The 26,798-nt window shown below is 43.7% G+C and overlaps 1 protein-coding gene across 1 annotated transcript; it reads right to left on the reverse strand.

Annotated features, from left to right (window-relative positions):
• Positions 1-1,925: 1,925 nt before the first annotated feature.
• Positions 1,926-12,712, reverse strand: LOC138663314 (zinc finger protein 271-like). Its single transcript, XM_069749488.1, has 6 exons — positions 12,569-12,712; positions 12,260-12,439; positions 12,059-12,176; positions 11,878-11,975; positions 11,590-11,680; positions 1,926-5,471 (listed from the first exon to the last, which is right to left on the reverse strand). Exons 1-6 carry the CDS (start codon positions 12,644-12,646, stop codon positions 3,781-3,783), a joined length of 2,256 nt encoding a protein of 751 aa, XP_069605589.1. The 5' UTR covers positions 12,647-12,712; the 3' UTR covers positions 1,926-3,780.
• Positions 12,713-26,798: the final 14,086 nt, after the last annotated feature.

The raw sequence follows: 26,798 nt of genomic DNA on the forward strand, positions 1-26,798 counted from the left end.
CAGTGGCAAGTGGCAAAATAGTTGTGGGGTTAATGTCACCGGTGACCTCAAGCCCACGGCTTAGTAATGGAGAAGCGTGCTGGAAATCCCACCCATCGGTGACCCCATCACGTGATCGCGGGTCACCAATGGGTTGGCATGACAACTAGGTCTCCAGCAGACCTCTATGGTTGTCCCTGCCGGACTGTAATAAGCGCCGTCCGCTAGCCAAAACCAAATGGACCAAGGATCGTCCCGCCGAACTGCCGCTCTCCTTTTAATATGGGCAAAATGCTACTCAGACAACACAGGGTGAGGGTAAAACAGTGTGGCAATGCTTTACTGAACCGCAAAACAGGCAGATAACACATGGAACAGTCCCAGCAAAATACCCAAGATGGTACACATTACAGAGTCTCACCCTTCCGCTGACTTGCCGGGATAATAGCAGCCATGTCTTCAGATCTTCCACCTTTACACGGACACAGAGAGGAGGTAACTACAAGCGTTGGAAGATATAAGTTCAATATAGAATCACTACACTCATGCAATGGAAAAGGTATGCTTCAGGTGAATATTTATTAACAGTGATGAGTAAAGCGACCTTTTCCATTGTATGAGTGCAGTGATTCTATATTGAACTTGTATCTATGGGGCCAATGGTCCCTTTTCACTAGTATCCTATAACCCATATTGTCTTGTCGAGTGCTAACCACTGATATATAGTAAGCGTAGGAAGTTGACAGTCCATTCAGTCTATACAAGGCCAGTTAATCCGAGGATCACAACCTGGCTTCATATTCCGGGGTTGGTTACTCCACCTATAGCACACACACAGAGATGAAGGAACAACAAGTGTAGGAAGATGACAGTCCAATGAGTCCATATAAGGTACAAGGCCAGTTGATCCGAGGATCACAACCTGGCTTCATCTTCCAGGGGCGACTGCTCCACCTGTGGTACGCACACAGAGAGGAGGGAACAACAAGTATAGGAAGATGACAGTCCATTGAGTCCATACAAGGTCAGTTGATCGGAGGATCACAACCTGGCTTCTCCAAATGTATCCATGGTTCAGCGATGGTCAATGGAGCAGATCTGTATTCTTCCAACCGAGGCTGAAAACCCCTAGGTTGTTTTCCTATAGAATGATAGATCCATGACCCTCATGATGGAGCCATAATGTAAAATGGCTGCTGTCTTGTCTCTGGTCCTTTTGGGATGTATAAATGTCTTGGCAGAATCTCTCCGGCTGTTTCTCTCTCTCAGTCTCTCCATACAGAGGCATGTAACCTATGTTTAGACTTAACAAGTGTCCCTCATTCAGTATTTACATAAAGGGTAAGAATGGAGACAAGATCAAGTAGGATTACTTGATTATTTTAACTATTTGTATAGTCTTTCCCTCTCTGCTTTAAAAGTCAACAAACTGGCTAAATAATAAAATGCATAATTAGCATATCAGCGAACATCAGTAGTGGTTAAGGATAAGTGAACAATAAAAGTCGATACTACAGGCTTAAACAAACTAAAGTGTTTTCTTGACCAACCAGAAATCAACACTCAAAGTGAACCTGTCACCATGAAAATCCAGTCTAATCTGCAGGCACCATGTTATAGGGCAGGAGGATCTGAGTAGATTGATAAATAGTTTTGTAAGAAAAGATTCAGAAGAACCTGTGTTTTAATCTGTTAAACTTCTGCTTTTTCTGGGATTTTTGGTCCAGTGGGCGGTCCTATCTGTGACTGACAGTTATCTTTGTGTACACGGTTATACGAGAACGCTGTCAGTTACTGATAGGACCGCCCACTGGACCAAAAATCCCAGAAAAAGCAGAGGTTTAAAAGATTAAAGCACAGGTTCTTCTGAATCTTTTCTTACAAAACTATATATCAATCTACTCGGATCCTCCTGCTCTATAACATGGTGCCTGCAGATCAGACTGCATTTTCATGGTGACAGGTTCCCTTTAAACTTGAAAGCGAACATACAGATAACATTCTATTATTCTTCGTTTGCTAAAAATAGTCTTTAAAAATATTAAAAAAATATAAAAGTTCAAATAACCCACTTTTTCCCCATTCAAAATACAAAAAACAAACAAACCCTGGCTTCCTGTTGATGTTCAATACATCCGAAGGAGTTAATTGGGTGTATGGCTCATGTGATGTAATAACTTCACATAAGCCCCATTACAGTGAGTCTTGACACCATTGAAGCAGAGGCCGTACGCCAGTTGAGTATGAGTGTTTTTATTTTAATGAGGCCAAACATGAGGAAGGAGTTCACTGAGAAAAAAAAATTATGTAATATATATCTTGATTAGAATATTCACTGACAAAAGGATGAAACTAAACTTTATTAATTCCAAATGTAAAACTATACCCACAATTCACCCCCTGAAGGTTAGTCAGAAGGAGACTAATAGAAAAAACATATACCCCACGTCTCAGTATATAGGGCATGGTGACGTATACACACTCACTCTCCAAGCCTCTCATTTCTACTGCCCAGATTTATTAGCAACAAATCTTGCCTTGCTGGGCAAATCTTCATCTGCTTTTCGCTCTTAGGGAATACAGTAAATTTGAACATATTTATATAATAACTGTCTCTTGCGCTTATACATACTGTAACTGTGCACTTTATCTAAATGTTGTTGTAACTATTATAACTATTATCTATACCTAAATTAGAATACTTATAGTTACACCACTTGTTGGATCTGTGCTGGGCTATCTCCCCCTGTATTTGGAGGTTTTTTCCTTTCCCCCATGTTTGGTCTTATGTACTATCTACTATTTCAACTATTTACAAATAAATACACAGTTTTTGATTTTTCTCCTTATCACTTCTCTTCTTTTATGGCACCCACCATATTAGAATATGTTTTTGATATAAACTTCGTAAGTTTATAAGTGTCAGGAATAGATAGTATGTGAAAATACAGTATATACCGCTCAGTGAACACTTAACTTCCAGATATAATTTCCATATTCATACTAAATAATTGCACAGATCTCCCAGACATTATGGTTGCCCATATCCCTAGTCTTTATAACGATATTGCACTCATTCCCTGACAGACCGCAGCATCGCCATTAGTTAGAAGCTGCTAATGATCTCTGTAGCAGGTAAGTGTTCCCTGAGTGGTACATATTGGGTCACCTGAAAACTGAGTTTAGTCTAGGACAACCTGTCTGCACTACTATTTGACAGATGTTACAATACCAAACTAGTGCAGTCCCTATAGGAGAAAAACACAATAATTATATTATATTTTCACATACTTTCTATTCCTGACTGACCACCACTGGAGTGGCTTATAAACTTATGAAATATATAGTTTGAAGTCTGGGATCTGCCTATATGTGGCTAGTTTTCTGACTGTTTCTCATAACATGATACATGATTTTAGGTCAATATTAAATAAAGTCTCTCCCCATGAGTCGCCTTTGTGAGGACAACAAATCCCATAGAAATGAGAGGCTTGGAGAGCGAGTGTGTATACCTCACCCTATATACTGAATTATACTGAAAAGTGGGGTATATGTTTTTCTATTAGTCACCTTCTGACTAACCTTCAGGGGGTGAATTATGGGTATAGTTTTACAATTGGAATTAATAAAGTTTAGTTTTTCCTTTTGTCATCAAACATGAGGAATGACAAGAGACAAGCCCTTTAAGAAGATCCAATTTGGTTAAATCGATTCCAACATTCTGAACATAAAAAGGCTTGCCCCTATGTGATATCTGTGATGTTTATTAACAGCTGATTTCCAAGTAAAATATTTTCCACATTAAGAAAATGAAAATGGCTTCTCCCCTGTGTGACTGCTCTGATGTTCAACAAGATGCGTTTTCCGATTAAAACATTTCCCACATTCTGAACAGGAAAACGGTTTCTCCCCTGTGTGAATTTTCTGGTGCCTAACCAAACGTGATTTAATATCAAAACATTTCCCACATTCTGAACAGGAAAACGGTTTCTCCCCTGTGTGAGTCCTCTGGTGGTTAACAAAATTTGATTTATGTGCAAAATATTTCCCACATTCTGAACATGAAAAAGGCTTCTCCCTTGTGTGAATTCTCTGGTGAATAACAAGCTGTGATTTCTGTTGAAAACATTTCTCACATTCTGAACAGGAAAAAGGCTTCTCCCCTGTGTGAATTCTCTGGTGAATAACAAGCTGTGATTTCTGCACAAAATTTTTCCCACATTCTGAACATGAAAAAGGCTTCTCCCCTGTGTGAGTTCTCTGGTGGCTAACCAAGTTTGAATTAAGATTAAAACATTTCCCACATTCTGAACATGAAAAAGGTTTCTCCCCTGTGTGAGTCCTCTGGTGGTTAACAAAATTTGATTTATGTGCAAAATATTTCCCACATTCTGAACATGAAAAAGGCCTCTCCCCTGTGTGAATTCTCTGGTGACATACCAAATTTGAGTTAAGACTAAAACATTTCCCACATTCTGAACATGAAAAAGGCCTCTCCCCTGTGTGAATTCTCTGGTGAGTAACAAGATCTGATTTCTGTTTAAAACATTTCCCACATTTTAAACAAGAAAAAGGCTTCTCCCCTGTGTGAATTCTCTGGTGCCTAACCAAACGTGATTTAAGATAAAAACATTTCTCACATTCTGAACAGGTAAAAGGCTTCTCCCCTGTGTGAATTCTCTGGTGAATAACAAGCTGTGATTTCTGCACAAAATTTTTCCCACATTCTGAACATGAAAAAGGCTTCTCCCCTGTGTGAGTTCTCTGGTGGCTAACCAAGTTTGAATTAAGATTAAAACATTTCCCACATTCTGAACATGAAAAAGGTTTCTCCTCTGTGTGAATTCTCTGGTGACATACCAAATTTGAGTTAAGACTAAAACATTTCCCACATTCTGAACATGAAAAAGGCCTCTCCCCTGTGTGAATTCTCTGGTGAGTAACAAGATCTGATTTCTGTTTAAAACATTTCCCACATTCTGAACATGAAAAAGGCTTCTCCCCTGTGTGAATTCTCTGGTGAGTAACAAGCTCTGATTTCTGTTTAAAACATTTCCCACATTCTGAACATGAAAAAGGCTTCTCCCCTGTGTGAATTCTCTGGTGCCTAACCAAACGTGATTTAACATTAAAACATTTCTCACATTCTGAACAGGTAAAAGGCTTCTCCCCTGTGTGAGTCCTCTGGTGGTTAACAAAATGTGATTTCTGTGTAAAGTATTTCCCACATTCTGAACAGGAAAATGACTTATTTGCTTTAGAAGAAGTTTGTTTTTTAATGCCTCTGTTGTGAATTTGGTTTTCCTTTGTAGTCGGTAACGTATCAGAAGATGGAACCTGTTTCATAGGATCAAATGACAGATCTTTGCTGTGAAGGGATGATGGTATATCCGGAGTAATAGCATTCACTTCAGTTGTATCTTGTAGGATCTCAAGATCATTTGATTTAAAAATTGAAGATGTCAGCTGTCCCTCTGATCTCTTACAGTCATCTGCTAAGACAAAAAACATTTTTTTAATAAAATATCCCTGAGTTTCATATTTTTGAACACTTCTACTTTCCATAAAAATGGCAAGCTGTGTAATAGCATTTAATTATTTACCAAGACAATGACAGTTCATTCTAATAGAAAACCTTATTGGGTGAGCCAGTAGTGTGTGGTGTTAAACTGTTTGTTCATTCTGCCTATCAAATATCAAATAAAAAAGAACCAATGTATGTAGGTGAAAATAATACCAATTGTCATCTCACAAAAAAACAAGTCTCCACTCAGGTCCATCATCTGTCAATGGAAAAACAGAGGTTCCCACACTATTAGTAGCTCAAAGGCTGTTGAAAACCAATAAGGTTTCTCTAAACCAATCCAGCAAAATCCGCTCTCACTTCTGGGTCTTGCAATGTGCTCAAACAACATTTAGGATCCCTGTATTTAGCAATACTATAGTGATAAGAGTCCACTTAATTTATGGCGTGTGTCTCCTGGAGCACAATCTGGGCACTATGTGTTGGGTAATAAAATGGCAAATGTGTAATTTTCACTCTCCAACATCCACTGCTTGTTAATTTCCTGAAAGTGGCTGTGGAGTCAAAATATGCACTCCTCCTATAGATTATAACACTCAATGAATTAATTTATAAAATGGAATCACTTTATGGGGACTTTGACTATTCTGGTTTTCTGTCATTTCTGTGTCCAATCTCATCTGGGATCTGTTCCCGCTGTCCAGCTGGAGTAATCTGCGCCATACTTCAGCCAATTGGAAAGTCCAACATCCCACTAAAGCTCAAAGCATATTGCAGCAATCTGCCAGATACAGCATTGTTCTCCTCTGGTCCCGTCATCTGTGGTCAGCTTGCGGCTTGTGTTTTTGTTTTCTGATGTGACCATGGACTGTTTACTGACTACTCTTGTGTCTTCTGATTCTGTATTCTGTCCTTCTGGTTCTGACTCAGCTGCCTGACTATTCTTCTTGACATCTAACACCACAGAACAGCAGGTAACACCATGGTCCAAGCTTTGGGGTCTCTGTGTAAGTCCAGATTCATGTAAGTGTGTTAAAGGGCAATGAGCAAGGCAATCCTTGGGATATGGAAAGCAGAGAACATTGTGCCAAGCATGTTCATAGTGGACATCTTTTGAGATGCCAGGTGACCACGAACAGTGCTCTCAATACACTGTGTCTGCAAACTATTCCAGAAAGATATGCATTCAACTAGCTAAATGGCGCTCCTTCACTTCTGAACACTACCATGTGCCCAGACAGTAGTGTACAACCGTATATAGGGTATTGTGCGAATTTGGAATATAATTTGTAAGATCCATTTTTTTTCCATTATCCTTTCTGAATAATTCCAAAGTTATCACCACATAAAGTGACACGTCAGATTTTAAAAATGGAGCCTGTTTAGGAACACAAAACTGGCTGCGGGAAGAGGTTAAATCAGAGTATTTTGGACACTACTGTAGTTGAAAACTGTGACTAAAGACAATAACACATCTACTGAAATGATCAAATTCAACAGTCATCATCTACTATATAATTGTCTAAGGGTCACTTGTTGTGAATTCTGCTTTTGGGTTCCCCCCAGTGGTTGTAGGTGGGAATGCAGTTGTCTCTGACTCGCAGTCCTGGCCAGGTGTTTCTGCTGATTGCAGTTCTGACTGGGATATTTAGGTGTGCAGGATTCATTAGTCCTTTCCAATTGTCAATGTTTCTTGGGAAGTGTTGGTTCACTTTCTGGCTTCTCCTGCTTAGCTGCCAATTCAGCAAAGATAAGTGTCTGTTTCTTTTTCTGTGGCACACATGCAGTGTGCTTATATTCTGTGCTATTCATTTGTTTTTCTCTTGTCCAGCTTAGACTGTGTCAGTGTTTTCTCAGTCTTGTTGGATTCTCTGGAGTTGCAGATATACGCTGCCCATCTTTAGTTTGATGGTGGAGTTTTTGTATTTTCTGCTGTGGATATTTTTGGAAGGATTTTTAATACTGACCGCTTAGTATCCTGTCCTATCCTTTCCTATTTAGCTATTGTGGCCTCATTTGCTCAATCCTGTTTTCTGCCTGCGTGTGTCTTTTCCTCTACTACTCACAGTCATTATTTGTGGGGGGCTGTCTATTCTTTGGGGTTCTGCTCTGAGGCAAGGTAGAATTCCTATTTCCATCTATAGGGGTATTTAGTCCTCCGGCTGTGTCGAGGTGTCTAGGTTTTGTTAGGCACACCCCACGGCTACTTGTAGTTGCGGTGTTAAGATCAGGGTTTGCGGTCAGTATAGTTACCACCTACTCCAGTGAAAGTTTTCATGCTGCTCCAAGGTCACCTGATCATAACAGTCACTTCCGTCTTTCTGTCTGTCTGTCCTTCTTTCTGTCTGTCACGGATATTCATTGGTCACGGCCTCTGTCTGTCATGGAATCCAAGTCGCTGATTGGTCTCGCAAGCTGCCTGTCATGGCTGCCGTGACCAATCAGCAACGGCCACAGTCAGATTAGTCCCTCCCTACTCCCCTGCAGTCAGTGCCCGGCGCCCGCTCCATACTCCTCGCAGTCACCGCTCACACAGGGATAATGCCAGCGGTAACGGACCACGTTATGCCGCGGGTAACTCACTCCGTTGCCGCCGCTATTAACCCTGTGTGACCAAGTTTTTACTATTAATGCTGCCTATGAAGCATCAATAGTAAAAACATCTAACGTTAAAAATAAAAAAAATAAAAAATCATTATATACTCACCTTCCGCCGCCTTTCTCGCTCCTCGCGATGCTCAGGTGACCGCTGCAGGCAAGCAGCAGGTTCCGGTGCGAAGGATGGTCTGCGACAAGGACCTGCCATGACGTCACGGTCATGTGACCGCGACGTCATCACAGGTCCTGCGCGCCTGCGCGAGAACGACCTGCCATGCGGTCACGGTCATGTGACCACGACGTCATCACAGCTCCTGCGCAAGAAGGACCTGCCATGACATCACGGTGATGTGACCGAACTACAAGGGGCCCTCGGAAGGTGAGTATATGTTTATTTTTTAACCTGTGACATACGTAGCTGGGCAATATACTACGTGGCTGGGCAATATACTACGTAATTGGCAATATACTACGTGGTTGGGCAATATACTACGTGACTGGGCAATATACTACGTGGCTGGGCAATATACTACGTGGCTGGGCAATATACTACGTAGCAGGGCAATAGACTACGTAGCTGGGCAATAGACTACGTGGACATGCATATTCTAGAATACCCGATGCGTTAGAATCGGGCCACCATCTAGTCAGTAATAAATGAGTAACTAGTGGTGAAACCTCTCTAGGGTAATTAGAGTATGGGGCTCAGTGACTTCACAATTAGTGATGAGCGAGTATGCTCGTTACTTGAGTTTCTCCGAGCATGCTCGGGTGGTCTCCGAGTATTTGGGATTCAAGCTGTCTAGCAGCCGCAGATAATAATAATAATAATAATAATTTTTATTTATATAGCGCCAACGTATTCCGCAGCGCTTTACAAATTATAGAGGGGACTTGTACAGACAATAGACATTACAGCATAACAGAAATACAGTTCAAAACAGATACCGGGAGGAGTGAGGGCCCTGCTCGCAAGCTTACAAACTATGGGGAAAAGGGGAGACACGAGAGGTGGATGGTAACAATTGCTTTAGTTATTCGGACCAGCTATAGTGTAAGGCTCGGGTGTTCATGTAAAGCTGCATGAACCAGTATGTAGCAGTACAGACACAGAGGGCTAATACTGCATAAAGTGTATGAGAACATGATGCGAGGAACCTTTTTTTTTTTTTTTTTAATTTTTTTTATTATAAATAGGCCACACAGGGATCGTTAGGTTGTGTGCAGTTGTGTCGACATAAATTAAATCTCCGAGCACTCCCAAATACTTGGGAGACCACCCGAGCGTGCTCGGAGAAACTCGAGTAACGAGCCTACTCGCTCATCACTATTCACAATCTAAACTACTGTAAGGGTCAATATATTGAAATATGAGTTTCAAGAAGAAATATTACACATTTAAAACAGAACTGGGTATAATAGTGCAGAGCTGAGATGTCTTAAAGGGAACCTGTCAGCAGGATTGTGTACAGTAACCTACAGACACTGTCAGGTCGGCACCATTATACTGATTACAATGATACCTTGGTAGATTAAATTCGTCTTGTGGTTGTTGCTTAATCTGTATTTGTAGTTTTCAGTTAATGAGATTCTCGTGCTTTGGAGTGGGGCTGTGGGCGGCCTGTGGGCGGGGCTTTATATGGTGACCTGATTACATATTCATCTGTATTGGCTTATGGCAGGACACTGATCCTTCAATGACCTGCCCCCCATTTTTACATAATGCATACAATAGTGTTGATAATGCCTATAATATTGTGGCTATTCTGGGGCTTAGAAAAAAAATTACAGCCAGCAAAATGTCACCGGCGGCGCCTGCGCAGTAGCACCTATAAGCAAGAGATAGATGCAACTGGACAGGCACCACCGGTGTCATTTTGCTGGATGTTAATTTTTTTTCCTAAGCCTCACAATAGCCACAATATTATAGGCATTATCAACAATGAATATGCAGAAAATAGTAAGAACGGATAGCACTCACCGATCCTTAAAAATCTTGCTTTATTTCAAGCATCATGGCCAGGAGAACAGATGAATGAGTGTGTGAGCCAGTGCTGACGATGGCCGTTTCGCGCTCAGCAGCACTTCTACCGGTCCCGGCCTCACTGCACATTTAATGTTGTTTATCATAAAAGTGAAGTTTGGCCAGAAAGATTGGACCTGGTCTTGTAGGGACCATATGAGCACATTCAGCAGCACAGAAGGGAGAGAAGGTAGATTTCTGAAACATAACATGGACAAAACAGAATTCATCATCTTTCCCCCATCTCACGCGACCCCCCAACGAACCTATCCATTACAGTGCATGGCTGCCCACTCTCCCCAGTCCCACAAGCTCGCTGCCTTGGGGTAATCCTTAACGTTGATCTCTCCTTCAAACCACATATCCAAGTCCTTTCCACTTCCTGCCGACTTCAACTCAAAAATATTTCACGAATCCGTACATTCCTCAACCAAGAATCTGCAAAAACCCTAGTCCATGCCCTCATCATCTCTCGCCTTGACTACTGCAACCTCCTGCTCTGTGGCCTCCACTCTAACACTCTCGCACCCCTCCAATCTATTCTATACTCTGCTGCCCGACTAATCCACCTTTCCCCCGCTATTCCCCGGCCTCTCCCCTCTGTCAATCCCTTAACTGGCTCCCCATTGCCCAGAGACTCCACTACAAAACCCTAACCATGACGTACAAAGCCATCCACAACCTGTCTCCTCCATACATCTGTGACCTCATCTCCCGATACTTACCTACACGCAACCTCCGATCATCACAAGATCTTCTCTACTCCCCTCTTATCTCCTCTTCCCACAATCGTATACAAGATTTCTCTCACCCCTACTCTGGAACTCTCTACCACAACACATCAGACTCTCGCCTACCATCGAAACCTTCAAAAAGAACCTGAAGACCTACCTCTTCCGACAAGCCTATAACCTGCAGTAACCACCGATCGACCAAACCGCTGCATGACCAGCTCTATCCTCACCTACTGTATCCTCACCCATCCCTTGTAGATTGTGAGCCCTCGCGGGCAGGGTCCTCTCTCCTCCTGTACCAGTTGTGACTTGTATTGTTTAAGATTATTGTACTTCTTTTTATTATGCAAACCCCTCCTTACATGTAAAGCGCCATGGAATAAATGGCGCTATAACAATACATAATAATAATAATAATTCATCTAATAAGATCTCAGGGTTCTAGGAAGCCAACAGCATCATTATCCTCCGATTTCTGTTCTTATTAGCACATTCTACGTACGCTGTTGTTTGACTTAGTAATTTACAGATCTGGGCAAGAACCGGTCAGTGTCTTCTAATCCTGGGGGTTGGTGGATCCTCCAGGTTGTAAGTTATATAGAAAAGGGCTGTGGTCTAAAGGCAAAATGGTGATCATGGTAACACGAACGGACTACACCACCGATAAAGCAGCCACAGCCGATGTCTCAGAAGAATCTGTGACTTCTCTGTATTTAGTGGTTACCACTCACCTGCGTAGTCATATGTGGGAATCTCCTCTTTACACCGCTCATCACTCCTCACATATGTCTCTGTAGTATTAATATGGGTCAGATCTTCACCCTGAAACAAATATTGTAAAGGTCACAGACAGATGGAGAAGTCACATCTATGAACAGCTCTAATACGGCCGTCTCCAACGTTCTCATTACACAAGTATAAAACATATAATACTGGTGGATAAAACATGACTGAGCACAAGACCTTCACAGCGTCTACTCATCATAGGGGAGGTCTCATGACACCTTCTCTCCATCTACCTGATGATCCTGAGGAACATTGGGATCTTCTTGTTTACAGTCCTGTGGAAGAAGAGGATGGGGACATCTCTCTGGTGTTGTCCTCTTACTGGATAGATCTGGAGGAAACACATACAGGGACTGAATTCATTCTTTACATACAGATAATTACAGGCTGTGTGTATTTAGTCCTGTCTATTACCTGGTGATGTGAGGGGAACCTCCATTATGACGTTCTTGTACAGATCTCTGTGTCCTTTTAAATACTCCCACTCCTCCATGGAGAAATAGACGGCGACATCCTGACACCTTATAGGAACCTGACACATACCATGATACTGTCATCCCCCCGATCCCTTCATAGTGTTACTGTTTAATGTCCCAGCATTCCCAGCAGTGTCACCTCTCCAGTCAGCAGCTCAATCATCTTGTAGGTAAGGTCTAGGATCTTCTCGTCATTGATGTCCTCATGTATCAGCGGGTGAGGTGGAGGTCCCGTGATTGGGTTCAGTGGTTTTCCGCATCCCTCAAACACAGGGTCCTGACAGCGTTCACTAGAGGTCTTCTTCACTACTGTGTAATCCTGGTTATGGAGAGACACATTAATAAATCTCACTACAGACATTTCCAGAGTCCTCACCTCTCCAGTTCTGTCCATCTGTTATTCCCATAGATAAGAATGATGTAATCTGACATCATCAGAATCTCTCACCTCTCCAGTAAGACGGAAGAGGATCTCTAGGGTGAGGTGTAATATCCTCTCCGCCATCTTGTCTCTGTCCATATCCATCTTTGATGGGTAAATCAGGAATTCTCTTTTATAGAAGATCTTCACTGAGAGGCTCCGATATTGTAGAGATCTGAATAAGAAGATGAACCGATGCAACATCATAAAAATCCTGTGTAATAATACAACTACTGTAGATAAGGGAAACATATGAGATTTGTTATTTTACAGTATTTAGTTTTCTTCTTTACATCTTCTAATAAAACCTATATATTTTAGGCCACAGACAACAAGCAGTTTCTTCCTCGGAGTTGGCAGCTGAATACGTTTCTCATAGACTCATCTTCCATAACGCTAATTCTCGTCTCATTTACCGACACTGGAATCGGCATTAGCAATACTGCAGGAGATATTCATTACATGTGACAGGAGAAATAACTACTTCATGGTGAGGACAACATCTTCATCTTCTTCTACGACTCTAGAAACATATTTGTCCAGAGTACGTCACTGACTCCATCACCACCGGCCGTCTATATGAAGGTTTCCTGTCTTCCCCGCACTGTAATTTTCTATCACGTTAGATCTCATGTCTGATTCACATACAGAAGTTTGAGGCTTTTATAAAAGCCTTTTTATAAAAACACCAAGACAGGAGTTATTTCATGCGAAAGTCTCCATGTAGGCTTCCATATATTACATGAAAAACTCCAAAAAAGTGTGAAAATATTCCAAAAATAACTATAGTGATTAGTGAAGTGTTGAGGCACCAAATAGAAAGTTTTTACCTAGTATATGGACACATTGAGCCAATGTTACAACCTCCACTATAATAAATCTTCAGGGTGGTGCATATATGTGAGGCTATTTAAAATCAAGACAACGGAATGAAGAAAATCAGCACTCACCCATTTTAGAAGATACTTCAGTCCTTTTTAATTTTCATTTGATTCAGGAAAATGACAAAAAGTGCAACGCTGCTAGCAGCATGGCGGCAGGTTCAGTGATTTAAAAAACAAAACAAAAACACAAGATGGACAATGAACGTTACAGACTTAATTTGCGCTTCTACTGGTCCATGTTCCACTGGTCTATGAACATGGACCAGTAGAAGAACTGAAGCATCTTCTAAAAGGTGTGAGTGCTGACTTTCTCCATTCCGTTATCTTGAATACAAAAATAATATTGAAGATAGTGGTACTGTGAGAACATTATACGGTGTGTGGGGGCCAAAAAAGGGGCACCATACAATGAGAGTAATACATGTTTCCTTGGTTCCCGTCTTTCATAGTTGGGTCATTTGTATCTATCAGTTGAAAAGAAACAAAACCATTGTGATTCTTATAAGGAGACAACAAAAAAAAACCTAAATATTACATTTTTATAACAACCCCAGGGGATGACTCTTCAGGGTAAATCGCTATCTCACCATTGGATTAGAGCTGATACTAAGAAGCTAAAGTGACTAAACAGACTTTGTTACCTCCATAAAGGGGCACTTTTCCGTGTTTGTCAGAGCTGTCCGAAGATAAATTAGAGGTGATCGTTTCCCCCAATTAGAAGGGACACCTGTGAATATTGGGGTCTTTACCTGCTCCACACATTACACGTATAAAACACCACTTGCACAGATATCCCCAGGGCTTTGAAAGGTAAAATAAAAATGACCCATTCATCAAGACGGCATTCACCAGAGGAGGCATATCTTTTCCTTGCCTCCAAGACGGATTCAGCCAGTGAGGAAGATCCCACATTCCTTTAGTCCTCCTCCTCATCTCGTTAGGAAAGAACCCCAACAAGGCACATTAGGACCCAGGCAACTCCTCCAACAATCGATCCTATATAGATTGCATCTCCCGAAAATTATCAGCCCGTCATCCCGGATTTGATCAGCAGTTAAGGAATCCAGTTTGACACCACTGGCCTCACTGAAATTGAATTCTTTAAATTCTTTTTCAGTGAGGAAAGAATAAATCTTATGTTGGCCCAGACAAACTTGTATGCCTATCTATTTTTCACCCAAAATCCCACGTCATCATATGCCAGATGGACCCAAGTTAATGCAGCAGAGGTGATGACATTTTGAGGAATTGTGCTGCATATGGGAATAATCCAAAAACCAGAGCTTAGGCAATACTGGAGTACTGATATACTCCACAGTACACCTATGTTGTGTATGGCCATGACAAGGACACGATTTGAAGAGATCCAAAAATGATTGCATTATAGTGATAATACGCAGTGTCCTCCCCGAGATGATCCGAACTTTAATCGTCTGTATAAAATTTGGCCAGTGGTTGAACATTTCAGCAGAAAATTTGCTGAGGTGTACAACATCTCTATAGATGAATCTCTGGTTCATTTCAAAGGCAGGCTGAAATTTCAACAATACCTGTCCAGTAAGAGGGCCAGGTATGGAATTAAACTGTACGAGAATACCATATGATAAACACAGATTTAGGGTCTACAAGGGAAAAGACACCCAGATTACCCCCCTGAATGCATGCCACCCTGTCCTGGGGGTGAGGAGGAAAATTGATGCACCCACTGCTGGATAAGGGTTATCATCTCTACATTGATAACTTTCACATCAGCATCCCCCTCTTCAAGACCCTTTCTGCGAGAGGTAAAGTTGCCTGCGGCGCCATGCGAAAAAATCAGAGAGGCCTGCCTAAGCCACTAATTGGGCAAGTGCAGAGAAAAGGCAAAAGCCAAGCCCAGTGCATCGACAACATGCTGGTGGTCAATTATAAGGACAAAAGGGATGTCCTTATCTTCAACACTATACACTGTGACAACAGGTCCCTTGTCACTGTTCGTGGTACCACAATACAAGTCCCAAAGCCAGATTGTAACTTGGATACCAATCGGTACATGGGTGGTTCAGAACTCTCAGATCAGGTCCTCAAACTCTACAATGCCATGAGAAAAGCCAAAGTACTGTACAAAAAATTGGCTGTGCACATTGCATAGATGTCGTGATGCAGCCGGACAGTCACAGTAACGCCAGTAGCCAACATGGCTACGGCAATACCGTGTATAGCGGGCAATCCTGGCTCATTTATTGGCTGGGAACTCGAGTATGGCGCTCCATCACCTGCGATACTCCAGTAACAAGCTTGTCCGAGCTCCCCAATGCCTGATTGAGCCGCTCTCCACTACTCTCTCATCACTAGTATCTACATTATTGTGCTGGAAACAGGAGAGAAATAATCACATTTTGTGAGAACTTCTTTGGGCTTCTGTCCTCTCATCCTGCAGTTGTTTGAATGGATCTAATGTGGGCTTGGGAACCAGCTAAGCCGCATCCTGTCCACAGCTGTTATGCAGTAGTGTAGCTACCGGGGGGCAGAGGAGGTGGTCGCCCCGGGCCCCGTGCTCTGAGGGGGCCTACCCGAAGCTACACTACTGTAACTGTATTGGCTTGCACAGCGTGCCCATACAGTTACATTCTGCGGCAGTGCAGGGACAATCGATCTCCCAGCTCTGCCGCCCGGCCGCTATGGGGCCCTTAAGAAGGCGAAGGGCCTAGTGCCAGCAGTGTGCCCCCCCTGCCCGTCATCGCAAGTTCAAATGTATCGGCTAGATTCCGATAGAGCTAACCGCATTGATGAGAGAAGGAGCGTTATGCTCTCTCTCCCATTATCAGCGTCTGATATCACTAACGCCGACACTGACAGGGGGTCACGGTGATGTCACTACCTGGCTCCCGCTGTCTGGAGATGTGCATGCGCTCAGAGCAGTGGAGGAACCAGGAAGAAAGGGGAGTATTGGTTTAATTTTTTTAATGGGGATGAATTATGCTATAAAGGCTGCCTATGGGGGATGCATTATATTAAGGGCTGCATTATACTATAGAGGCTGCCTATGGGGGCTGTGGTGTTGCGCCTACTGTTTGTGTTGGGGAACACTCGCTTGGCAGCGGATTAACATAGTCAGGCACAGTTCTTTCACACAAAACAGTTCATACGGTTTATTGAAACGTCATAAACCGCTCCGTAAACCAGGTTGCATATCACCGGCTTACACATAGTCCATTACTTCATCACGTATGGCTTTACAAAGCGTTCACTAGTCAAGCCTATCTCTCTCCAGTCACTGGGTGACCGCGCAGTTACTCTCCTTTGTCAGTGCACATAATTCTTTCCCCATACCTGGGGTTACCTCTCAGGAGCTCTGCTCCACAAGCTGACTCCTTGTCAGTCCTGGCTTCGCAAACATAGAAGCCATCTCAGGCTCTGCAGGTACATGGTCTCACCAGGTGCTTCCAGGAAGTCTCCACTCACAGGAGCTTCCAACACTGACCATCCAGGTCCACAGTCTCTCCACGTCCTTTTCAGGAAGTCTCCACTTTCCGGAGCTTCTAACACAGACCTGACCTCTTTCAGGACCTACAACAATAATGCCAGTCCCTAATTCACCATCATAATTGTGCCTCCAAGCGCATCCTGAAGCGCACACACAGCGCCCATTAGCTGTAACAGGGGTCACTGTGTCACAGGGTGCATTATTTTAAAGGTTGCATTATACTATACAGGCTGCCTATGGGGGTGCATTATATTAAGGGCTGCATTATACTATAGAGGCTGATTATGGGGGTGCATTATATTAGAGGCTGAATTATGCTATAAAGGCTGCCTATGGGGGTGCATTCTATTAGGGGCTGCATTATGCTGTAGAGTCTGTTATGATCTGGTGGCCTAGGAGCAGCATGAGACGTACTCTGGAGAAGGTGGTACCTGTACTGACCGCAGACCCTGAACTTAGCACCGCAACTAGAAGTAGCCGTGGGATGTACCTAACACTCCCTAGACTGTTGTGAATTCTGTTATCGAACTTTCTCCTGTGGTCATGAATGGTACTTCGGCGAATTCTGTCCATGGACTCCCTCTGGTGGCTGTGAGTGGAGCTGCTGCTTCTGAGGTTCCTTCCACAGGTGACGGAGTTTATTCTTTGGCTGGCTGCTCTATTTAACTCCACTCAGATCGTTACTCCATGCCAGCTGTCAATGTTCTTGTACTGGTTCAGTTTGCTCTTGGATCTTTCTGGTGACCTGTCTACTCCAGCAGAAGCTAAGTCCCTGCTAGTTAATTATTTGTTCATTGTTTTCTTGTCCAGCTTGCTATCATGATTTTGCCTTGCTAGCTGGAAGCTCTGGGATGCAGAGTGGCACCTCCGCACCGTGAGTCGGTGCGGAGGTCTTTTTGCACAGTCTGCGTGGTCTTTTTGTAGTTTTTTGTGCTGACCGCAAAGATACCTTTCCTATCCTCAGTCTGTTTAGTAAGTCTGGCCTCCCTTTGCTGAAACCTGTTTCATTTCTGTGTTTGTGACTTCATCTTAACTCACAGTCAATATATGTGGGGGGGCTGCCTTTTCCTTTGGGGAATTTCTCTGAGGCAAGGTAGGCTTTATTTTCTATTTCTAGGGCTAGTTAGCTCTTAGGCTGTGAAGAAGCGTCTAGGCCGAGTTAGGTACGCTCCACGGCTATTTCTAGTTGTGTGATAGGATTAGGGGTTGCGGTCAGCAGAGTTCCCACTTCCCAGAGCTTGTCCTGTGTGAGTTTAATCATCAGGTCGTTCCGGGTGCTCCTAACCACCAGGTCCATAACAGTACAGCTGGCCCAAAGTATTAATGCATCTCAATAGAGGGATAAGAGAAGTTCTGAGACCTTTTTTTTTTTCTCTGCAGTGTGTTTTGTCTTTCTTTTCCCCTTAACCTCTGGGTGGTTCAGGACACAGGTGTAGATATGGACATTCAAGGTCTGTCCTCTTGTGTGGATCATCTCACTGCAAGGGTACAAAACATTCAAGATTTTGTGGTTCAGAATCCGATGTTAGAGCCTAGAATTCCAATTCCTGATTTGTTTTCTGGGGATAGATCTAAGTTCCTGAATTTCAAAAATAATTGTAAACTGTTTCTAGCTTTGAAACCCCGCTCCTCTGGTGACCCCGTTCAACAAGTAAAAATCATTATTTCTTTGTTGCGTGGTGACCCTCAAGACTGGGCATTTTCCCTTGCGCCAGGAGATCCTGCATTGCGTGATGTAGATGCGTTTTTTCTGGCGCTTGGATTGCTTTATGATGAACCTAATTCAGTGGATCAGGCAGAGAAAATCTTGCTGGCTTTGTGTCAGGGTCAGGATGAAGCAGAGGTGTACTGTCAGAAGTTTAGAAAGTGGTCTGTGCTTACTCAGTGGAATGAGTGTGCCCTGGCGGCAATTTTCAGAAAGGGTCTTTCTGAAGCGCTTAAGGATGTCATGGTGGGATTTCCCACGCCTGCTGGTCTGAATGAGTCTATGTCCTTGGCCATTCAGATCGATCGGCGCTTGCGTGAGCGCAAAGCTGTGCACCATTTGGCGGTATTCTCTGAGCATAGGCCTGAGCCTATGCAGTGTGATAGGACTTTGACCAGAGCTGAACGTCAAGAACACAGACGTCGGAATGGGCTGTGTTTTTACTGTGGTGATTCCACTCATGCTATCTCCGATTGTCCTAAGCGCACTAAGCGGTTCGCTAGGTCTGCCACCATTGGTACGGTACAGTCTAAATTTCTTTTGTCCGTTACTCTGATTTGCTCTCTGTCGTCCTATTCTGTTATGGCATTTGTGGATTCAGGCGCTGCCCTGAATTTGATGGACTTGGAGTTTGCCAGGCGCTGTGGTTTTTTCTTTGAGCCCTTGCAGTATCCTATTCCATTGAGAGGAATTGATGCTACGCCTTTGGCCAAGAATAAGCCTCAGTACTGGACTCAATTGACCATGTGCATGGCTCCTGCACATCAGGAGGATATTCGCTTTTTGGTGTTGCATAATCTGCATGATGTGGTCGTTTTGGGGTTGCCATGGCTACAGGTCCATAATCCAGTATTGGATTGGAAATCTATGTCTGTGTCCGGCTGGGGTTGTCAGGGGGTACATGGTGATGTTCCATTGCTGTCAATTTCGCCTTCCACTCCTGTTTCATTTCTGTGTTTGTGACTTCATCTTAACTCACAGTCAATATATGTGGGGGGGCTGCCTTTTCCTTTGGAGAATTTCTCTGAGGCAAGGTAGGCTTTATTTTCTATTTCTAGGGCTAGTTAGCTCTTAGGCTGTGAAGAGGCGTCTAGGCCGAGTTAGGTACGCTCCATGGCTATTTCTAGTTGTGTGATAGGATTAGGGGTTGCGGTCAGCAGAGTTCCCACTTCCCAGAGCTTGTCCTGTGTGAGTTTAACCATCAGGTCGTTCCGGGTGCTCCTAACCACCAGGTCCATAATACTAGACACCTCGACACAGCCTAAGAACTAACTTCCCCTAAAGATAGAAACGGGAAGACTATCTTGCCTCAGAGAAAATCCCCAAAGGATAGACAGCCCCCCACAAATATTGACTGTGAGAGGAGAGGGAAAAGACATACGCAGACTGAAATCAGGATTTAGCAAAGGAGGCCATTCTAGCTAAAAAGAAGAATAGGCCAGAGTACTATGCGGTCAGTATTAAAACACTAGAAAATATCCACCACAGAAAATACAAATCTCCACATCTGACTAAAGACATGGAGGGTATATCTGCATCTCCAGAGATACAGCTTGGCTGCAAAAAATCCCTACACAGACAAAGCTGGACAAGACAAAACATGTAAATGCACTGAACTATAAGACCCACAGCATGTGGACAGCAAAAACAAAGCCAGAACTTATCTTTGTTGAAAAGAACAGCAAAACAGGAGAGACCAGGTAGGGATGTGAATACTCCAAAAACAATGGACAACTGGCACTGACTAAAGGATCAAGCAAGACTAAATAGCCCAGTCCAAATTGCAATAAGTGGACACACCTGATAAATGCTGCGATCCAAAGACAGCAGCACTACCACTCATAACCACCGGAGGGAGCCCAAGAGCAGAATTCACAACAAGAGTCTACCTATGGGGGTGCATTATATTAGGGGTTGAATTATGCTAGAGGCTGCCTATGGGGTGCATTATATTAGGGGCTGCTTTGTGCTATAGAGGCTGCCTATGGGGGTGCATTATATTAATGGCTGCATTATGCTAGAGGCTGACTATGGGGGTGCATTATATTAAAGGTTGCATTATGTTATAGAGGCTGACTATGAGAGTGCATTATATTAAGGGCTGCATTATAACATAGAGGCTGCCTATGGGGGTGCATTATATTGGGGGCTGAATTATGCTATAGAGGCTGCCTATGGGGTGCATTATATTAGGGGCTGAATTATACTATAGAGGCTGTCTATGGGGGCTGCATTATACTACAGAGGCTGCCTATGGGGGTGCTTTATATTAAAGGGACTCAGTCACCCCCTCCAGCCAAAATGAAGCGTTTTATAATTTCGCCAAAATACCTGTCTTTAGACAGGGAGGCAGGTCTTAACCCCCCTGCTGCACACGCCACACTTCAGTCACTCAAATCTTCTTCGGCGCCGGGCGCCGCCCCCTCCGCTTTATTTTCAAATCAAATCCGGTGCCTGCGCTGTTTAGTACTGGCTGGGGCAGGCGCAGTGACCTCTGGCCGTCTGATCTCAGATGCAGTCTTGCAGACTGCGCCTGTGCGGCCACCCAGCTTGTGAATCCCAGCCCCACAATGTGTTATGCCGGATTTGATTGGAAAACAGCGCGGAGGGGGCGGCGCCCGGCACCGAAGAAGATTTGAGTGTCTGAAGTGTGGCGTGTGCAGCAGGGGGGTTGAGACCTGCCTCCCTGTCTAAAGACAGGTATTTTGGCAAGATTATAAAACGCTTTATTTTGGCTTTAACTGCACCAATAACTAAAAGAGCCACCTTGTCAGAATGCAGCATTACTGCTGCACAAGGTGGCTCTTTTAGTTTCTAATGGCTGGAGGGGGTGACAGAGTCCCTTTAAAAGCTGCATTATTCTATAGAGGCTGCCTATGGGGTGAATTATATTAGGGGCTGAATTATGCTATAGAGGCTGCATTAGGGGCTGCATTATTATTATACCGTTGCTGCCGCCTTCCCAGTCAGCGTCTCTCTCTCCGCGCTCGCTCCCGGCCTCTGCTTCTCGTGCGCGCGCGCGCGCGCATACCAGGTTCAGTGCTGCGCGTGTGCACTTCTAATCTTCTGTCGGTCCTCCTCTTCTTCTCCTCTATGGTCCTGGAGGACTAGTACCCAGAGGTCGGTTCTCCTTATTGTCCTCTCTATGGTTCTGGAGGTCTGTTACCTGGAAGTGCTACCCTGCCTATAGGTATTTAACTCCTTCATGACCCAGCCTTTTTTGACCTTAAAGACCTTGCCGTTTTTTGCAATTCTGACCAGTGTCCCTTTATGAGGTAATAACTCAGGAACGCTTCAACGGATCCTAGCGGTTCTGAGATTGTTTTTTCGTGACATATTGGGCTTCATGTTAGTGGTAAATTTAGGTCAATAAATTCTGCGTTTATTTGTGATAAAAACGGAAATTTGGCGAAAATTTTGAAAATTTCGCAATTTTCACATTTTGAATTTTTAGTCTGTTAAACCAGAGAGATATGTGACACAAAATAATTAATAAATAACATTTCCCACATGTTTACTTTACATCAGCACAATTTTGGAAACAAAATTTTTTTTTGTTAGGAAGTTATAAGGGTTAAAATTTGACCAGCGATTTGTCATTTTTACAACGAAATTTACAAAAACATTTTTTTTAGGGACCACCTCACATTTGAAGTCAGTTTGAGGGGTCTATATGGCTGAAAATACCCAAAAGTGACACCATTCTAAAAACTGCACCCCTCAAGGTACTCAAAACCACATTCAAGAAGTTTATTAACCCTTCAGGTGCTTCACAGCAGCAGAAGCAACATGGAAGGAAAAAATGAACATTTAACTTTTTAGTCACAAAAATTATCTTTTAGCAACAATTTTTTTATTTTCCCAATGGTAAAAGGAGAAACTGAACCACGAAAGTTGTTGTCCAATTTGTCCTGAGTACGATGATACCTCATATGTGGGGGTAAACCACTGTTTTGGCGCACGGCAGGGCTTGGAAGGGAAGGAGCGCCATTTGACTTTTTGAATCAAAAATTGGCTCCACTCTTTAGCGGACACCATGTCACGTTTGGAGAGCCCCCGTGTGCCTAAAAATTGGAGCTCCCCCACAAGTGACCCCATTTTGGAAACTAGACGCCCCAAGGAACTTATCTAGATGCATAGTGAGCACTTTGAACCCCCAGGTGCTTCACAAATTGATCCGTAAAAATGAAAAAGTACTTTTTTTTTCACAAAAAAATTCTTTTAGCCTCAATTTTTTCATTTTCACATGGGCAACAGGATAAAATGGATCCTAAAATGTGTTGGGCAATTTCTCCTGAGTACACCAATACCTCACATGTGGGGGTAAACCACTGTTTGGGCACATGGTAAGGCTCGGAAGGGAAGGAGCGCCATTTGACTTTTTGAATGAAAAATTATTTCCATCGTTAGCGGACACCATGTCGCGTTTGGATAGCTCCTGTGTGCCTAAACATTGGCGCTCCCCCACAAGTGACCCCATTTTGGAAACTAGACCCCCCAAGGAACTTATGTAGATGCCTAGTGAGCACTTTAAACCCTCAGGTGCTTCACAAATTGATCTGTAAAAATGAAAAAGTACTTTTTTTTCACAAAAAAATTCTTTTCGCCTCAATTTTTTCATTTTCACATGGGCAGTAGGATAAAATGGATCATAAAATTTGTTGGGCAATTTCTCCCGAGTACGTCGATACCTCATATGTGGGGGTAAACCACTGTTTGGGCACTCGGCAGGGCTCGGAAGGGAAGGAGCGCCATTTGACTTTTTGAATGGAAAATTAGCTCCAATTGTTAGCGGACGCCATGTCGCGTTTGGAGAGCCCCTGTGTGCCTAAACATTGGAGCTCCCCCACAAGTGACCCCATTTTGGAAACTAGACCCCCCAAGGAACTTATCTAGATGCATATTGAGCACTTTAAACCCCCAGGTGCTTCACAGAAGTTTATAACGCAGAGCCATGAAAATAAAAAATAATTTTTCTTTCCTCAAAAATGATTTTTTAGCCTGGAATTTCCTATTTTGCCAAGGATAATAGGAGAAATTGGACCCCAAATATTGTTGTCCAGTTTGTCCTGAGTACGCTGATACCCCATATGTGGGGGTAAACCACTGTTTGGGCGCACGGCAGGGCTCGGAAGGGATGGCACGCCACTTTTTAAATGGAAAATTAGCTCCAATCATTAGCAGACACCATGTCACGTTTGGAGAGCCCCTGTGTGCCTAAACATTGGAGATCCCCCAGAAATGACACCATTTTGGAAACTAGACCCCCAAAGGAACTAATATAGATGTGTGGTGAGGACTTTGAACCCCCAAGTGCTTCACAGAAGTTTATAACGCAGAGCCATGAAAATAAAAAAAAAAAATTATTTTCTCAAAAATGATCTTTTAGCCTGCAATTTTTTATTTTCCCAAGGGTAACAGGAGAAATTTGACCCCAAAAGTTGTTGTCCAGTTTCTCCTGAGTACGCTGATACCCCAAATGTGGGGGTAAATCACTGTTTGGGCACATGCCGGGGCTCGGAAGTGAAGTAGTGACGTTTTGAAATGCAGACTTTGATGGAATGCTCTGTGGGCGTCACGTTGCGTTTGCAGAGCCCCTGATGTGGCTTAACAGTAGAAACCCCCCACAAGTGACCCCATTTTGGAAACTAGACCCCGAAAGGAACTTATCTAGATGTGTGGTGAGCACTTTGAACCCCCAAGCGCTTCATAGAAGTTTATAATGCAGAGCCGTGAAAATAATAAATACGTTTTCTTTCCTCAAAAATAATTATTTAGCTCAGAATTTTTTAATTTTCCCAAGGGTAACAGGAGAAATTTGACCCCAAAAGTTGTTGTCCAGTTTCTCCTGAGTACGGTGATACCCCATATGTGGGGGTAAACTACTGTTTGGGCACATGCCGGGGCTTGGAATTGAAGTAGTGACGTTTTGAAATGCAGACTTTGATGGAATGCTCTGCGGGCGTCACGTTGCGTTTGCAGAGCCCCTGATGTGCCTAAACAGTAGAAACCCCCCACAAGTGACCCCATTTTGGAAACTAGACCCCGAAAGGAACTTATCTAGATGTGTGGTGAGCACTTTGAACCCCCAAGTGCTTCATAGAAGTTTATAATGCAGAGCCGTGAAAATAATAAATACGTTTTCTTTCCTCAAAAATAATTATTTAGCCCAGAATTTTTTATTTTCCCAAGGGTTACAGGAGAAATTGGACCCCAAAAGTTGTTGTCCAGTTTCTCCTGAGTACGCTGATACCCCATGAATGGGGGTAAACCACTGTTTGGGCACACGTCGGGGCTCAGAAGGGAAGTAGTGACTTTTGAAATGCAGACTTTGATGGAATGGTCTGCGGGTGTCACGTTGCGTTTGCAGAGCCCCTGGTGTGCCTAAACAGTAGAAACCCCCACAAGTGACCCCATTTTAGAAACTAGACCCCCCAAGGAACTTATCTAGATATGTGGTGAGCACTTTGAACCCCCAAGTGCTTCACAGACGTTTACAACGCAGAGCCGTGAAAATAAAAAATCATTTTTCTTTCCTCAAAAATTATGTTTTAGCAAGCATTTTTTTAGATTCACAAGGGTAACAGGAGAAATTGGACCCCAGTAATTGTTGCGCAGTTTGTCCTGAGTATGCTGGTACCCCATATGTGGGGGTAAACCACTGTTTGGGCACACGTCAGGGCTCGGAAGTGAGGGAGCACCATTTGACTTTTTGAATACGAGATTGGCTGGAATCAATGGTGGCGCCATGTTGCGTTTGGAGACCCCTGATGTGCCTAAACAGTGGTAACCCCTCAATTCTACCTCCAACACTAACCCCAACACACCCCTAACCCTAATCCCAACTGTAGCCATAACCCTAATCACAACCCTAACCCCAACACACCCCTAACCACAACCCTAATTCCAACCCTAAGCCCCCACACCCCTAATCCCAACTGTAGCCATAACCCTAATCACAACCCTAACCCCAACACACCCCTAACCCTAACCACAACCCTAACTCCAACACTAACCCCCCCACACCCCTAATCCCAACTGTAGCCATAACCCTAATCTCAACCCTAATTCCAACCCTAACCCGAAGGCTATGTGCCCACGTTGCGGATTCGTGTGAGATATTTCCGCACCATTTTTGAAAAATCCGCGGGTAAAAGGCACTGCGTTTTACCTGCGGATTTTCCGCGGATTTCCAGTGTTTTTTGTGCGGATTTCACCTGCGGATTCCTATTGAGGAACAGGTGTAAAACGCTGCGGAATCCGCACAAAGAATTGACATGCTGCGGAAAATACAACGCAGCGTTTCCGCGTGGTATTTTCCGCACCATGGGCACAGCGGATTTGGTTTTTCATATGTTTACATGGTACTGTAAACCTGATGGAACACTGCTGCGAATCCGCAGCGGCCAATCCGCAGTGTGGGCACATAGCCTAATTCTAAAGGTATGTGCACACGCTGCGGAAAACGCTGCGGATCCGCAGCAGTTTCCCATGAGTTTACAGTTCAATGTAAACCTACGGGAAACAAAAATCGCTGTACACACGCTGCGGAAAAACTGCACGGAAACGCAGCGGTTTACATTCCGCAGCATGTCACTTCTTTGTGCGGATTCCGCAGCGGTTTTACAACTGCTCCAATAGAAAATCGCAGTTGTAAAACCGCAGTGAAATGCGCAGAAAAAAACGCGGTAAATCCGCCATAAATCCGCAGCGGTTTAGCACTGCGGATTTATCAAATCCGCAGCGGAAAAATCCGCAGAGGACCAGAATACGTGTGCACATACCGAAACCCTAACCCTACCCCTAACCCTACCCCTAGCCCTAACCCTACCCCTAACCCTACCCCTAACCCTAACCCTACCCCTATTCTAACATTAGTGGGAAAAAAAAATTTCTTTATTTTTTTATTGTCCCTACCTATGGGGGTGACAAAGGGGGGGGTCATTTATTTTTTTTTTTATTTTGATCACTGAGATCTAATCTATCTCAGTGATCAAAATGCACTTTGGAACGAATCTGCCGGCCGGCAGATTCGGCGGGCGCACTGCGCATGCGCCCGCCATTTTGGAAGATGGCGGCGCCCAGGGAGAAGACGGACGGGACCCCGGCTGGATCGGTAAGTATGATGGGGTGGGGGGGGGGACCACGGGGGGGGATCGGAGCACGGGGGTGGGAATCGGAGCGCGGGAGGGGTGGAACGGA

The sequence above is a fragment of the Ranitomeya imitator genome, chromosome 2 (genome assembly GCF_032444005.1).
Source record: "Ranitomeya imitator isolate aRanImi1 chromosome 2, aRanImi1.pri, whole genome shotgun sequence".
NCBI lineage: Eukaryota > Metazoa > Chordata > Amphibia > Anura > Dendrobatidae > Ranitomeya > Ranitomeya imitator.